Below are 15,561 nucleotides of genomic sequence, written 5' to 3'. Positions count from 1 at the left end.
TTCCCATGTGAGCCAAGCAGTGTTCTTTAATTAATTTCTTGTACTGTCTATGTTGAATTGCTTTTTCTCTGCTTCACCTTCTGTGAAACCCATTAATTGTTCCAACACCATCCATAAATATCTTACAACTGGTTAAATAGCTAAATGTCTAGTCTATATAGCCTGAAATTTCACTAAAGGTTATGGGTTTTTTCATCCAATAGGCCTTCAACCAAAAAATTTGTTGCTGTTGTTTCAGTTCAGGAAAATGTTCCTGTATTGTTACTTTGGTAATTTATTCTTGAAGGAATTCTAAAGAGCAACACGGTTAAAAAATGCTAGGCTGCTTTTTGTCAATTAGATTGTGGCTGCCATTCAGCCAATTCCTACTCTATCAACCACTTTTTATTATCTCTCATCCATGGTTATCTCTTTATTCTCTTTCTCTTTGTGAGTTTTATCTTTTCATACCTGTTTGTTTTTAAAACTCCTTTAATGTAAAGTGGGTTTCAGGATAAAAGAAATGGGGGAAGTGTGTGTGGGGAAGTCCAACATTCTCTCTTATGTTAGACGACTGGATCTCTCTTCCTGGTAACTGCAAACCAAACCAAAATACTTGTGGCAAGAGACGAACTCTTCAAACTTGGAAGATTCTCTTCATTTCAAATACAACGTACTTAGAAATAATCAATGGAGATAAAAACAAGAAAAAGCAGGAAAAAATGTTTTTAAATGAGAGGAAATCACAATTTATCAACTCAACATTCATAGTAAGAACACTCTGTAAGCTAGGTACTCACTAAGCACTTTATCTTATTTGATATACTTAACCTATTATCTACTTTAATATATTCAATCCTAGGAGTGGGGATTATTATTCCTATTTTTCCTATCATTATTCCTATTTGCAAATGTTTAATCTCCTCACGGTCAAACAGTAAATAAGTATTGGCACTGGAATTCAAACCCTTATCTGAACAACTCTAAACCCCACAGAAAACCAGGTTATCATATGAAGAAAAGAGCGGGGGGGGGGGGGGGGGGGGGGGGGGGGGGGGCGGGATTTGATTTTTTCATAACTACCCTTAACTTTGGGGTTCCTAAAAATGAGATCAATTTCCCATAGCTGACCACTACTGAAAGCACATTTCTCTTATGTTCCTTACTAATTTTATCCGTTCTTAAAGTAGGCAAGAAAATGGTACCCAGTAATAGCTTTTCTGTGTTTAATAAAAAGTTTTGTTTACTTAATCTATATACAGAACTCACTCGGCTAATACTTTTTCCAATATTTTAATGCCTTTTGAATATATTCGTATACAAGTACATGCAGAAGTATTTGTGTATGTTAAGATCCCAGTGAGGAAATTACCCAAGTAGACACTGTAATAACAAATAAAACCAAAATCAAAACCACACAAAGAGGGAAAGAAGGAAAAATGCAAAGAAGGAATGAAAATGACAGACACGTATATCATTAAGACATATGAAAGTATTTGAAATAAGAAGGTCTATAAAAATGGTAGATAATAATTAACATTTGGTGGTAAGGAAAGCCTTTGAAAATTCTGAAACTCCTGGTTTCATGTTAACTTATTAAAACTACTGATGTATATTTGCATACTCTCATAATTCAATTTCAAATCCAATATACATATTCATTTCCATTTGGATATGTTATGGAAACACACACCAAAAAGAAAACCAATCTTAAGATGCAAAGGCTCTACCACCAACTCATTAGTCTCAACTTACTTTACTAGTTAACAGAGTTTCCAAATCTGCATGTGAGCCATACACAAGCATTTGACTAGATGTCTGTACGAAAATTATTTTCAGTTCACAAATGAAAATAGAAACAAATCACATATAAAGTAATGTCTTACCTTCTAAAACAGCGGAATTTAAGCAGAAAATTAGCTTTCCAAAGAACTAAAAGAAAGTTCAATGTACAAAAGCAAGTGGAACATAAGCACCAGAAAAGTCTTATCTAAAAAATCAGAAGAATTTTTACTATGTACAAAGATGGTAAGGGACCAAATCAACCTTTAGTGTACTCGGAACTTAAGGGAGATACAGCTGAGATCTTATAATCTGTCTTGCATATGGTAGCTGCTAATAAAACTTATCTGTAATATTTTCTACCCATTACAAACAAGTTTTTGTTTAAAGATTTTTATTTACTTGAGAGAAAGTGAGAGAGACTGTGCACAGAGGCAGAGTGAGAAGCAGACTCCCTGCTGAGCAGAAAGCCCAGTGCAGGGCTTGATCCCAGGACCCCAGAATCATGACCTGAGCTGAAGGTGGACACTTAACCAACTAAGCCACCCAGGCACCCTACAAACAAGTTTAAAGTAGAGGAGGATAAGAGACAGAATGGTTTTTTTCTATGTGTTTACATCAGTGATGAACATATTCTTAAGAAGTGCTTCTAAAACTGTTCAAGATACTATAAACATCGTAAGTATCTATCCCAGATAATTAGTACAATACCACTTATAGCATTAGGTTCCATAATTTAAATTCTAATTTCTCCTTAGTCATAGATTACATAAAATTTGTATAAACACTTCATTTTTCTACAATAATGAATAGTTTGACTTCTTTTATTAACAAATAATGTGTTATTTGTTTCAGGGGTACAGGTCTGTGATTCAACAGTCTTACACAATTCACCATGCTCACCATAGCACATACCCTCCCCAATGTCCATCACCCAGCCACCCCTTCCCTCCCACCCCCCTCCACTCCAGCAACCCTCAGTTTGTTTCCTGAGATTAAGAGTCTCTTGGTTTGTCTCCCTCTCTGGTTTTGTCTTATTTCATTTTTCCCTCCCTTCCCCTATGATCCTCTGTCTTGTTTCTCAAATTCCACATATCAGTGAGATCATATGATAATTGTCTTTCACTGACTTACTTCACTTAGCATAATACCCTCTAGTTCCATCCACGTCATTGCAAATGGCAAGATTTCCTTTTTTGATGGCTGCATAATATTCCACTGTATATGTACACACCACATCTTCTTTATTCATCTGCTGATGGACAATTAATGGTTTGTTACCTGCCTAGTATACCCATTTTTTTTAACCTCTAATATAATAAAATTTGTGTTCCTTAACAGTATTATTACTTACTTTCCTGGTTGTATATTATACCAAGACAACGTGAGAATGAGAACCCAATCCACACTAATTCTAGACATATTAAGACTTAATCTTCTTCATTCTTGCTGTTTCTAGGTTTATAAAACCCAAGATTCAGTAAAAAAGAATTTATGGGGCTGATATTTTAGAAGGGCCTTTATTTTAGCCATTTTAAGAATTCACCACCTCAGGGCACCTGGGTGATTCAATCAAGTAAGCATCTCCCTTAGGCTCAGGTCATGATCTAGGCGTCTTAGGATGGAGCCCCAAGTCGGGGCTCCCAGCTCAGCAGGAAGTCTGCTTCTCCCTCTTCCTCTGCTCCTCCCCGCTGCTTATGCTCTCTCTCTCTCAAATACGTAATAATCTTTAAAAAAGAATTCACCTTATGAAATGATGCAGACTTTCACACTATTTACACAAAGGACACAACTTATAATTGAAGATAGTGTTTTCTAAACAACTTAATATCCCAGATGTGGTCAGATGACTTACAAACAATAGACCTTTTAAGAAATGTTTCAGTATTCATATAAGCAGCCAGTTAATACAAGCTCACCTCCAATCACCTCACAATACAATCTCTGGTGAGATCATGACCTCCTAGATGAGGAAGACTTTCTTTATGAACATAAGGATATGGATTTTCTAACTAGCATACAGAAAAAAAAAATAAGTTGGGGCTTGTCATATACATATATACTTTTTAATTATTTGACCACAATGGGCTTTTTCCCCTCCTGGTTCATCCAAAAAATTCTTCCCGAGTTCCCTTTCTTTTCCTTTTAGCAGTATTTTTAATCACAAAGAAGATAATACAATCTTATTTTTGAACGCCAGAGCTCCATGATCTGACCCATCTGTATTCAAGAGTCTATACCACGGGATATACTCACTGAGGGGTACTCAAAATGATCTGCTGGGAAGTAAGAGGAAAATAGAAGAACTTTGATTTTCATTCCCTCTTTTTTAAAATTAAGCTCTACTGGGGCGCCTGGCTGGCTCAGTCAGAGAAGTGTGCAACTCTTGGTCTCAGGGTCGTGAGTTCAAGCCCCACATTAGGTATAGAGATAATAAATAAATAAATAAACTTAAAAAAATTAAGCTCTACTAATATTTGATATATAGGTTGACATGGATACTTGGTGGCTACTGACTACAAGTATTTCTACAACACTAAAAGACAAAATAGAAAGCACTGAACTAATACCCGTACTTGAAATAATTACAAAAATGAAAACTGCTACAGGATGTCTTAGCTAATGTGCTTCAATTTATCTAAATGTGTCTCTTTTAAAGATTTGTTTATTTGAGATAGGAGCAAGAGTGCATGAGTGAGAGAGAGCACAAGCGGGCAGGCGGGCGGGGGGAGGGGCTGGAGACAGGCTCCCAGCTGAGGAGGGAGCCTGCTGTGGGGCTCAATCCCAGGACCCTAGGATCATGACCTGAGCTGGAGGCAGATGCTTAACCAACTGAGCCACCCAGATGCCCCTATCTAAATGTGTCTTTTCTGTACTCTTAAAGAAGTGATCTTATCCTAAAATAAAAGTGGAATATGCTGATGAACAAAAGTCTGAAGAGCTAAACTGGGGAATTATATTTCAAGAAATCTCTGATTTCTGTATATTCCTGAAGCTCACAACGGGAAAGTCGAAAAAAGTCAGATTACTTTTCGCTCCCTTATATTAAAATGCAAGATAACACAAGGTTAAAACTTCAAAGGGATGCCATTACTTTTCTCCCAGACTGATAAAAACATAAAAGTCTGTCAATACCATGTGTTCATGAGGATATGGAACAATGGTACACTCAAAATGCTGGTGGAAATGTAAACTGACAATACCATATTAAACCAATTTGGTCTGGCATGGTAAAACTGACTGCCCTTAGACTTCAAAGCCACCGATTCCACGCCTACGTATACACCCTAAAGAAACTCAAGCATGTGTTCACTTGACAACACATTCACAGAAAGGCACAAGAGCATTACTGCTAACAACTCAGATTTTCAAAAGGACTACACTGGATAAATACATTATGGTGTAGTCATACAAGAAAATTTGCAAGAAAAATGAAGTTTAGCTACCTGGATGAATATGGACCAATCTTATAAAGTTAATATTGAATTAAAGAAGAAAACACAAAAGATTACAGAAACACAAAACAAAACACAAAAGATTACAGAAAACAGAAAGATTACAGAACTCCATTTCAAGTTAGAACAGGTAAACTAAATTACACTGTTTAGGGATACATACATAGATGGTAAAATAATAAAACACAATAAGTAAGTGATTACTCTAAGAACCAGGATAGTGTTGCCTCCAAGTGTTGGAGCAGGGGTGTATTTGGAAAGCACATTAGGAGGCTTCTAGGGTGTTGGCAATGTCCCATTTCTTAATTTAGGTAATATTTTCTTCCTAATATTTTTGTTTCATAATTATTATATGTTTAGATGTAAAACAAACATTTAAATGATTAATTTTTGGTATAAGAATAATGTGGTTATATTAAATAACAGTCATTTACAGGAATAAATACTGACATATTTATCGATAAAATTATATAATGCTTGGGACTGGTGTTCAAAATAATAAAGGAAAGGCAAAAGTGGCTGGAATGAGATGAACAAGACCACATAAGAAATGAAATTGTTAAAGCTGAGAGGTGGGTGCATGGAATTCATAACCTATTATCTACATTTAATACTGATTATTTTTGCTGTTGTTCTCCCCTCTTTGTTAAAGATGTATTTATTTGAGAGAGACAGTGCACACAAGCAGGGGAGGGCCAGAGGGAGGAGATAAGTAGGCTCCCCGCTAGGTGGGGAGCCCGACATGGGGCTCAATCCCAGGACCCTGAGATCATGACCTGAACCAAAATCAAGAGTCAGAAGCTTAACAAAATAAGCCACCCATGTGCGCCCCACTGTCATCCCTTTTTAAGTAACTAAAGATGGCAGCAATCATCAATGGCTTGCTAAGAAATGGCTTCTTAACTTTGAGGAACAGAGTAAAAAACTCCAATCTAAACTGAACAAAGATCAATTTAAGAAAAGCATTAAGCAAAAATGTCTAACATTTACCAACTTATAAAAGCATTGTAACCTCTGAAACTAAATGGCTTTCTACTACCTTCCCCCACTCATCCCCAAACTTGAACTCACATGAAATGCTAGGGACACTAACTGACCAGTGCTTCCTAATTGGTTAAGGGCAAAAACCTTCCACTCTACCCTCATGTCAAGAGCCTTTCTAATTTGTCTTTAAGCACATATACACAAATTCAGCTTTCTTCTCAGGATATTAAGTACACAGGGAATACAAACCACCACACCCCAAAGCAGCTGACTATGAGGAAATATGGTGGCCACTCCTGAGGCAGGGCATGCAGTTTCAGGGCATAAAACAGTCTCAGGAATTTCTAGGTTTAGTTTATAATGGAAACATTTCAACCAGTCCTCTGCAATACCTTTCTAAAAAGTAGGGATATTTTTCATTTCTCAACTGATAAGGATAATTTCCTTTTTATTAAGTAAATTCACCTATTAAGTGTTTTGAGTGTTTGGTTACATGATTTTACATGAAATTAAATCAGGAGCATGTACATTTTTTGTTTTCAGAAAAAGGAATGAAAATAACTTTTTTTTTAAAAAGATTTTACTTATTTATTTGACAGAGAGAGACACAGCTAGAGAGGGAACACAAGCAGGGGGAGTGGGAGAGGGAGAAGCAGGCTTCCCGCCGAGCAGGGAGCCCGACGCGGGGCTCGATCCCAGGACCCCGGGATCATGACCTGAGCTGAAGGCAGATGCTCCACGACTGAGCCACCCAGGCACCCTGAAAATAACATTTTTACCATACTCATACCGCGTAGGTGGCATATGGAATGAGCTTCATGAAAAGAGAGGCTCTAAACAAACGTGCCATCTGAGGTCATTAGAACACAGCATCTATGGAGAGGCACCCACCAGAGCTCCTCTACTTTATATCAATCACCTGAAATCATACAGGTGCCCTCAGCTAGTTTCCTCTAGCGACTTTCCACAGAATTGTTGCTTCATCCTCTCAGGCTGCAGTCAGGGCTTGGATGCTTGTCAGGATGTCTACAGTCTTCTTTCAATTCCTAAACATCTAGTGACGCATGCCATCCTCCTTCCAATTCCTCAACCATTTCCCCTGAGGAAGCCTCAAACACTTGAAAACACGGACGACGATGCTCTGTTTTGTTGCGGCCAGTCCAGCACAGCAGCATCACACACACACCATAGGTTAAAACTACATCAGAACAACAACAACAACAACAAAAATGGCAGAAAGAAAAGCCACAGAGGGAATAAACGGCCTTATTGCAGAACACTCTACAGGCTGATCAAGAATCCCTGGCTGAGGGCGCCTGGGTGGCTCAGATGGTTAAGCGTCTGCCTTCGGCTCAGGTCGTGATCTCAGGGTCCTGGGATCGAGCCCCGCATCGGGCTCCCTGCTCCTTGGGAGCCTGCTTCTCCCTCTGCCTTTCTCTCTCGCTCTGTCTCTCATGAATAAAAAAAAAAAAAAAAGAATCCCTGGCTGAGTGTGCATTACGGAAGTAACTCACCGGCCCAGAGTAACAGTCTGGTCAGTCAGGGTTAACTCTCAGTCTGAGCTTAGAGTAACATTCAAACCATTGGAAAAAGAGTATGTTCTACTTGGTTTTTTGCTCAAAACCATTCAATGATCTCCCATTTCATAAAGAACAGATACCATAAAGTCTTCTCATGGCCTGAAAGGCCACCCATAAGCAGGCCCTTAGCAACTTCTCTGAACTTCTCTCCCAGCACTGTTCCCTGGGCTCACAGCCACTCGGCCTTCTCGGATGCTCCTCTCTCACACACACAAACTGCACGTCCAGAGCCCTTGCACTGCACTCTCTAGTCTGACTAAATGCTCCTCTGAGTCTCCTGTGCCTTATTCCCTTACATCCTTGCTTAAGTATCACTTCACCAGAGAGGCCTTCCCTAGACACCCTTAACACCCCTATTTCTCCTTCTCCATCTTCGTTCCCTGCTTTTCTTTTCCACAGAGCACTTATCATCACCTGACATCACATACACTTATTTATTCACTAAGTTTTTCCTCCACTAGAGTGAAAGCCATGACGGCAGAAACAATGTCTGCTTGACTCATTGTCATTTCATCAGTACCTAGCTCACTGTAGAAACCCTGGAGCATCAGTATATGCACGAACATATGGTGACTGTGTGTGTATGTCTAATTAAAGTAACACATTTCAGAGACAAACAGCATTACAAAATACCATGAAATGAAAAGTGGGGGAAGGATGTAATTGATACTGTTTTTGAGGCTACATTATAAGTTTATTACCTTGATTGTGGTGATGGTAACACAAGTATGTACCTATGTCCAAATTCATCAGATTGTATACATTAATTATTTGTAGTTTTTGGTATACCAATTATATTTTAATAAAAGTCCACCAGTACTCCAATGCACAATAAGTAGGTAAAGAATCACTACAAACCTATAAAGAGCTGACAGATCTTTTGTTTTTAAAAAAAATTAAATTGCAAGGCAGCAACCACCCACTTTTAAATTTATAACTTGAGCTATAATTAGCAACAGCAACTACAGCATTTATAAAATACAGTTAACTTGAAAAGTTGGGCTGCCAAGGCTCAAAAAAATTGGGACTCTATTATACTCTGTACTGTGCTGTGCTAAATTGAAGGAGTAGGAAGAAAAAGTATGATTCTTATGCCACCACACAGAAAAATGCATTCTGTTTTCTTCCCATATTGGGTTGTTTCTTCTTCATACGTGGAATGTGCAAGAGCAGGGGGCGGCAAAGAACGAGTGGGAGAGTTGGCGTGCAGCACTTTCATTTCAGTAAATATTTTAGAAGACTTTAGAGATGACCAAGCAGCTTTCAAAAAAGGCACTCCTGATACTGTCTCACAGAACTGCAAGGATCTGTTTTTGTAAACTGTAAACATACATAAAATTATTAGTGCACCCTTTAAATGTTTTTCTGATGCCAATAAGCAAGCTGTTCCTGTACCATAATAACCACATGGCCCTGTTAAGTTTTGTGTTATTTTTCTCAGCAGGCCAAAAAGAATAAAAAAATCACAGCCCATTGAATTCTTATGGGGTATTTCACACAAATTTATATTATTCAACAATAACACAATACTGGCATGTTATATGTATGCAAAAACCTCAAATTGTGAATCCTTTGTGCAGCAGAAAATGTATTTCTAAAGTCTCATATTTGTAATTCCAAGGCCTTCTGCTCCTGTTGTTTACACTCCTAATCTATGTTTTCCTATTTTAGCTATTGGTGACTATACCTACATCACATACTGTACCAGGACTCACTTTATTATATACATTACGAATACCGGCAATGAAAACATCAATCTTAAAAAATGCAGCAATATTGGGGCACCTGGGTGGCTCAGTTGGTCGAACATCTGACTCTTAGTTTTGGCTCAGGTCATGATCTCAGGGTTGTGAGATGGAGCCCTGTGTTGGGCTCCGTGCTCAGTGGGGAGTCTGCTTGGGATTCTTTCTCCCTTTCCCTCTGCCCCTCCCCCTGCGCGCACATGCTCTCTCTCTGTCACACACACACACACACACACACACACGCTCTCTCGCGTGCTTTCTCTAAAATAAATAAACCTTAAAAAAAAAAAAAAATACAATACTGACTTCTGGTTTCCAGTGTGGCACATAAGGAGTTTGTAGTTTCACTCCCATCCACACACAAGAAAAAAGTTGAACTAACTGAAAACCACCAACTCTTCTCAGATCCATTAGAGAACTGAGATCACAGAGAGAACCGCTGCTCCCAAAACCAGACAGATAAAGAAAATCACAACTCATCGGAGCAGAAACCCAAGATGAGAAACTTCCAGGTATCCAGGACCAGTGTAGGAAAATGTAAACTTAGTAGAAGAGGAACGTATAGGAGTTTGAGAGTTAAAAACCACACGGGGGCCCAGTCTTAGTTTTACCTCCAAGAACTCCACCATGTTCTCAAGTGAAGATCAGAGTAACATCTCCTTGTGCTTTGGCAAAGAAAAAGGAAAAATAGACATTTTTCAGTAAGGCTGGGTATTCTGTTCTTCTTAACAAAGCCACCCTTGGAACACCTAGGTGGCTCAGTCAGTTAAGCGTCTGCCTTCAGCTCAGGTCACGATCCCATGGTCCTGGGATCGAGTCCCGCCTCGGGCTCCCGTCTGGGCAGGGACCCTACTCCCTCTCCTGCCACTCACTCCCCCTGCTTGTGCTCTAACAAATAAATCTTTAAAAAACAAAACAAAACAAAACAAGCCAACCCTCAAGACACACTCTTTTACCAGAGTCAATGGGCTGGGGTTTTACCATAAACTAACCAACTCCAGGGAAGGGAAATATCCAATCGCCAGCCAGCTTAGCCTTCCATATAGAGAAAGAGAAATACCCAATTCCAGTCCCTTCTAAGGTTTTTGCTTCAACCAGGGAGTTCAAAACAAAACACTAAAAAGCACTTCTGGGAGTAACAGCCCAGGGGCTTAGGCTCACTAGAAAACTGAAACCTAACCACAACAGCACATAATGCTTCTGCCCCCACACCCTATCAACACATCAATATGCTTCTATATAAGAGGAGAACTGAAAGGAGGAGACATCTCAGACCTTATTTAAGAAGTCTCCAAGTAAACCCAAAGAAAACGAGGCACAAAAACAAGGACACCAGCGGAAATTTTATCCTCTGCTTTTATTTTATACCTACAGCTTCAGTAAACATGGCCCAACACTGAGACAGATAAACATAAAACCTCATGCTAAAGGCCTGTTTACCTTAGTTCCTTTACTGTTACCATATTTCTGACTTTTAACAAAATATTACAAGGCGTACTAAAACAATATGGCAATAGAATTTAAAAATTCCCTAATTTAAAAACTGGTGAAAATTTAATCCTTGGTAGTATCGTTGATAACAAATTACACACGATAACTTAAATGTACAGGTAAACACACATTCACTAAAGTATAAACTCATATTATGCTTTAATTAGAACCTTTCCCATTTCCTTTCTCCCTTTCTCACACATCACTGGCACTATTCAACATTATGCTGGAGATCTTAGTCAATGCGTAAGATACCAGGATAAGACATTCACTCATCAGAAAAAGACTAAAAAAAAAAAAAAAAAAAAAAACCTGTCACCATACAAAGGTATTTTGAAAATATAAACTGTTCAGTAAGATGTCTGGTTAAAAGATTAGTGGATAAATAGTATTCATTTCCTATATACTAAAAAAATTTTATTAGGAAATGTAATTGAAGAACAGAATTTGATTCACAACAGTAAGAAAAAAACCCTAAAATATTTAGAACCAATCTAATAAGAAATGTGCACATTTTTATTGATGAAATCTTTAAGCTTTACTAAAAGAATATGAAAAGAACTATATAAATGAAAACATATGCCATGTTTCTCAAAGGGATTGTTCAGAATTTTGAAGACATCAAATCTCAATTACACTCTATGTACAATGCAATCGTAAACACCTATAGTATTAAAAATATGCATTATGAAATACTTCATCTAAAGAAAAAGAATAGAAAAATCTGATAAGAGACCACGGAACAACAAACCAGCTCACAAAACAAGACATTACCAATACAGTTGAAAAAACACCTATGAAAGAGATTTTCTCTATGATATAGCAAAAATTTACTTAGTAACTACAGCAATTAAAACAGTATGGTAGAGGCACAGGTATAAACACATGCACCAAAAAAATAAAAGACTTCAGGAATGGACCCTTCAATACAGGAAAACATGGCATACAGTAAAAGTGACATCCCAAATCACTAGTAAAAAGATTATTTAATAAACTGTAGGTAGCTGATTAGCATGGAAGAATAGACCCCTACCTCACACCACACAGAACAATTTTGCATATTTCATGGACCAAAGAGCCAAATGTAAAAAACAAAATTATAAAAGGTGTAAAAGGGGAAATGGCAAAGTAAGTAGCACAAGGATTCTGCATCCCACCACAACAAATGCATTGGCAGAATCTGTCTGATAGAACTATTTTAGAACTCTGGAGTCTGTTCAAGGTTTGCAACGTCCAGGGGAAGACTTAGAAGATAAACTACATTTAATTTCAGCTCTTACTACAGTAGCAGCTACCCATCCCCAACTCCTAGCTGTTTCCTAGAGCAGTTTACACACATCTTGTAGAGCCAGGATGGGCAAAAATGAACCCCTCCTTCAATTATCTGTGCTTCTCATCACCAAGGACAAAAGAGGTGGGCAGTCCTTGCACTTCCCCCTCTAATTCAGTCACTTGTAGGGGATTTAAAAGCCAGCATCCTTTCTCCTCTCCCTCCAACCCTCTTCATTTTTCACTTTTTCCCCTTCTGGGAGCCAAACATGAAAGACTAGAACGTTCAAAACAAACACTGCATACTTGAGGAAAATTACAAAGTGACTGCACATGCCCAGGAAAAGGCTCAAAAAAGATCTGAGAAGACTTCAAGATTACACCTCATTCTTCCACTTATGTTCTTACAAATGTAAATGAAACAATATAAATTCACTTATTCAGCCAGCCAGCCAGTTAACCAACTGGCATGTAAAGCTACATGCTCCAAGATAATAGATTTGATCCTGAAAATACAAAGTAAATCTGGTCAGAGCCCCTAAAGAACTAAAAATGTGGTGGAGAGACTGTAGAAGTTATTTACCATAAAGAAGTTCTAGGCTATAATAGAAAAATAAAGTAATGAGCCAGTGGGAATACACATGAGATAATGACTAAGTCAGGAAAAAGCTGAAGATTATACAGAAGTGACATTTGATCTAGGCATCTTAAAAGATGAACAGAAAATTGACTTGGAGGGCAAGATTTGGGAAGAGGCAACAATATGAGTGCACAGGTTAGAAGGCACAAAAGTGGGGCATGCACCAAAAAGTTACCTAAGACCAATTACTATCTATAGAACTTTGAGCAAAAACTGTATCTATTCCAGTTGAACAATAAGGGTAATGGTATCTACCTCAGATGCTTGCTGAGAGGAAAAAGAAGTGGTAGGTCAAGAAGGATGTGAGCAGTCTGGCTGCCACATTCTTCTACCCACTGACTTTCAAGGCTAACTCCACTGTTTTTACCTCAAGTTGGGGTGTCAACCCCTCACTGTTCCTCTAGAAGCCATCTACTTGGTAGAGGAGACAACCTCCTCAGCCATGTACAGTGGGCGGGCACAGTTCTTGACACTCAGTATTTACTCAAAAGAGTTTTTCTTTTTTTTTTTAACCAGATGTTCAGAGTTCCATGAACTACTTTCTGACACTCCTGAGATCTGCCCTGCAATTACTGCTAGGGTCCTGACTCCCAGCTTGAGAACCAGTGGTATGTTTAATAAGCACCCCACCCAATCTGTACACATATTACTTCATACTTACAGGCTGAGGCTGTTCTGCAATACAGCAGTTGAAACACAACCAGAATTCACTCATGCTTATAAGTCCACGGTATAAATGAGCACCAATGAAGTTTTCAAATCTTGGCTCAGGAAGCTTCAAAAGCAAGCTCCTTGATATGCTGAGTGTCCAATGATGCCAAAAAAAAAAAATAATTTTATTACTTCTCCGTGTTTTTGTTCCTGAAAGTCGAGTATCTACAGTCAATTTAATGAAGAAAGTCAATCTGTTTTCCTTTCTTTGCTTCTCGTTCTACAGAGACTCGTTTCTCAACCACCAGGAAGGTATAAAAATTGTTGTCTTGACTCAGGGCGTCTAACAGGTAATCTAAAAAGAAGAAAAATAGAAGAAAACAAGTTACTTATCCTTAGATGCTTTTATTTTTTTAAATCTGTGACAAAATTAAAATTATTTCCCCAAAAAGCATTGAAAAAAAAAATCAAAATTTTAATAAACTGATATTCAACAAAATTTTCTGAACACTTTGTCAGGTATCAGGAATATGGCAGTGAAATAAGAAATCCCTGCCTTCATAGAGCATCCTATTTTATGACTATAAAACTCTGAATTATTCTAATAAGTTTATTTTTTTTAAATCACTAAACTAGAACACTATTATAGCCATACAAAAGTCTCAAATTCCAAGAAGAAATACTGATCATTTTCATACAGGTTTCCTCACCTGAATCTCTATTCTCAAAGACAACCCAGAAAGTAACTGGTAGAACAATCAACTCTTAGATAATTAAGCAGCTGTAACTCATCAATAACCATAAATAAAACTAGCAGCTTCTCCAATGAAGTTGAAATTGAACATGAAAGATGGACAGGGTCTAATTTTGGCTTCATTTTGTGAATTAAGACATTAGATTCCTGCCACCACCATCACCAGAATCAGTGTCAGTAAAAACAGTTTTTTATATCCCACAAGTAGCTAACCAACAGAGTCATTCAGAATCCACGTCAGGCCATTTTCTTTTTTTTCTTTTTCTTTTCTTTTTTTTTTTTTTTTTAAAGATTTCACCCATCCATTTCACAGAGAGAGAGAGAACGCGCGCACAAGCAGGGGGAGCAGCAGAGGGAGAAGCAGGCCTCCCGCTGAGCAGGGAGCCCGATGCGGGACTCTTATCCCAGGACCCCGGGACCACAGCCTGAGCCTAAGGCAGACGCTCAACTAACTGAGCCACCCAGGCATCCCTGTCAGGCCATTTTCTATGTGGAGCTGGGCAAAGAGTGAACCTATCCTTTCTTCGTGACTGCCAAGCTGTTGACTTTAAGAAAGGCTTTTGCCAAATAAATTCCAAACTTCATGTAGATGACTGTTCTGAGATAATAATGCCGACAAGCACAGACAAGAGAGAGGAGGAAGTCTAGAGGACATGAATCTCTACTTCCACTCATCCCTAAGACCAGTTTGAGCTATGCATCTGAGCTTTGGTTTTGTGAGGCTGTGTTTCTCTCTCTTTAGCCTGAAGCTACACTGAAGTGGATTTCTATCACCTGCAGCCTAGTACAACCATCAAGTAAAGACCTCTGGATGTACAGTTGTGAAGCCAAGGAAAAGTCCCGGAATTACCAGCAGATCATAAATGAAGCCATGAATCCTAAATTCTTTTTTAAGATTTATTTATTTGAGAGAGAGAGAGAAAGCAGGCGAGCGGGGAGAGGGGCAAAGGGAGAGGGAGAAAGAGAAACCCAAGCTCACTGACACTCAACCGACTGAGCCATCCAAGTGCTCCTGAATCCTAATTTCTAAGGAAAGCTGCATCATGAAAAGCCAAGAGGGTCTAATAGAGAACTCTAAGTAATAGCATCATTTAACTACGGGTAGAGGAAGAAAAATCTACCGAGAATATTTGGCTATTACCAGAGAGAGAGAGAGGAGGAAAACCAGTTAAAGTGGTGTCACTGGGGCCTGTTTCAAGGAGGAAGTTGGTAACAGTATTAACTGCTGATGAGA

General features: G+C 38.5%; 1 protein-coding gene across 7 annotated transcripts in view; it reads right to left on the bottom strand.

Moving 5' to 3' along the window:
- Nucleotides 1–15,561, bottom strand: part of CDC42SE2 (CDC42 small effector 2) — a 185,768-nt gene that overhangs the window by 23,301 nt on the left and 146,906 nt on the right. For all 7 annotated transcript variants that reach the window (XM_035014054.1, XM_035014053.1, XM_035014056.1 and 4 more), the window contains one exon: nucleotides 13,584–13,928. In XM_035014054.1, coding sequence (XP_034869945.1) covers nucleotides 13,584–13,637 — 54 coding nt within the window. In that variant the 5' untranslated portion in view covers nucleotides 13,638–13,928. The remainder of the gene's footprint in view (nucleotides 1–13,583; nucleotides 13,929–15,561) is intronic.

The sequence above is a fragment of the Mirounga leonina genome, unplaced genomic scaffold (genome assembly GCF_011800145.1).
Source record: "Mirounga leonina isolate KUSES-001 unplaced genomic scaffold, KU_Mleo_1.0 Mir_168, whole genome shotgun sequence".
Lineage (NCBI taxonomy): Eukaryota > Metazoa > Chordata > Mammalia > Carnivora > Phocidae > Mirounga > Mirounga leonina.
This window is presented reverse-complemented; position numbering and strand designations above follow the sequence as displayed.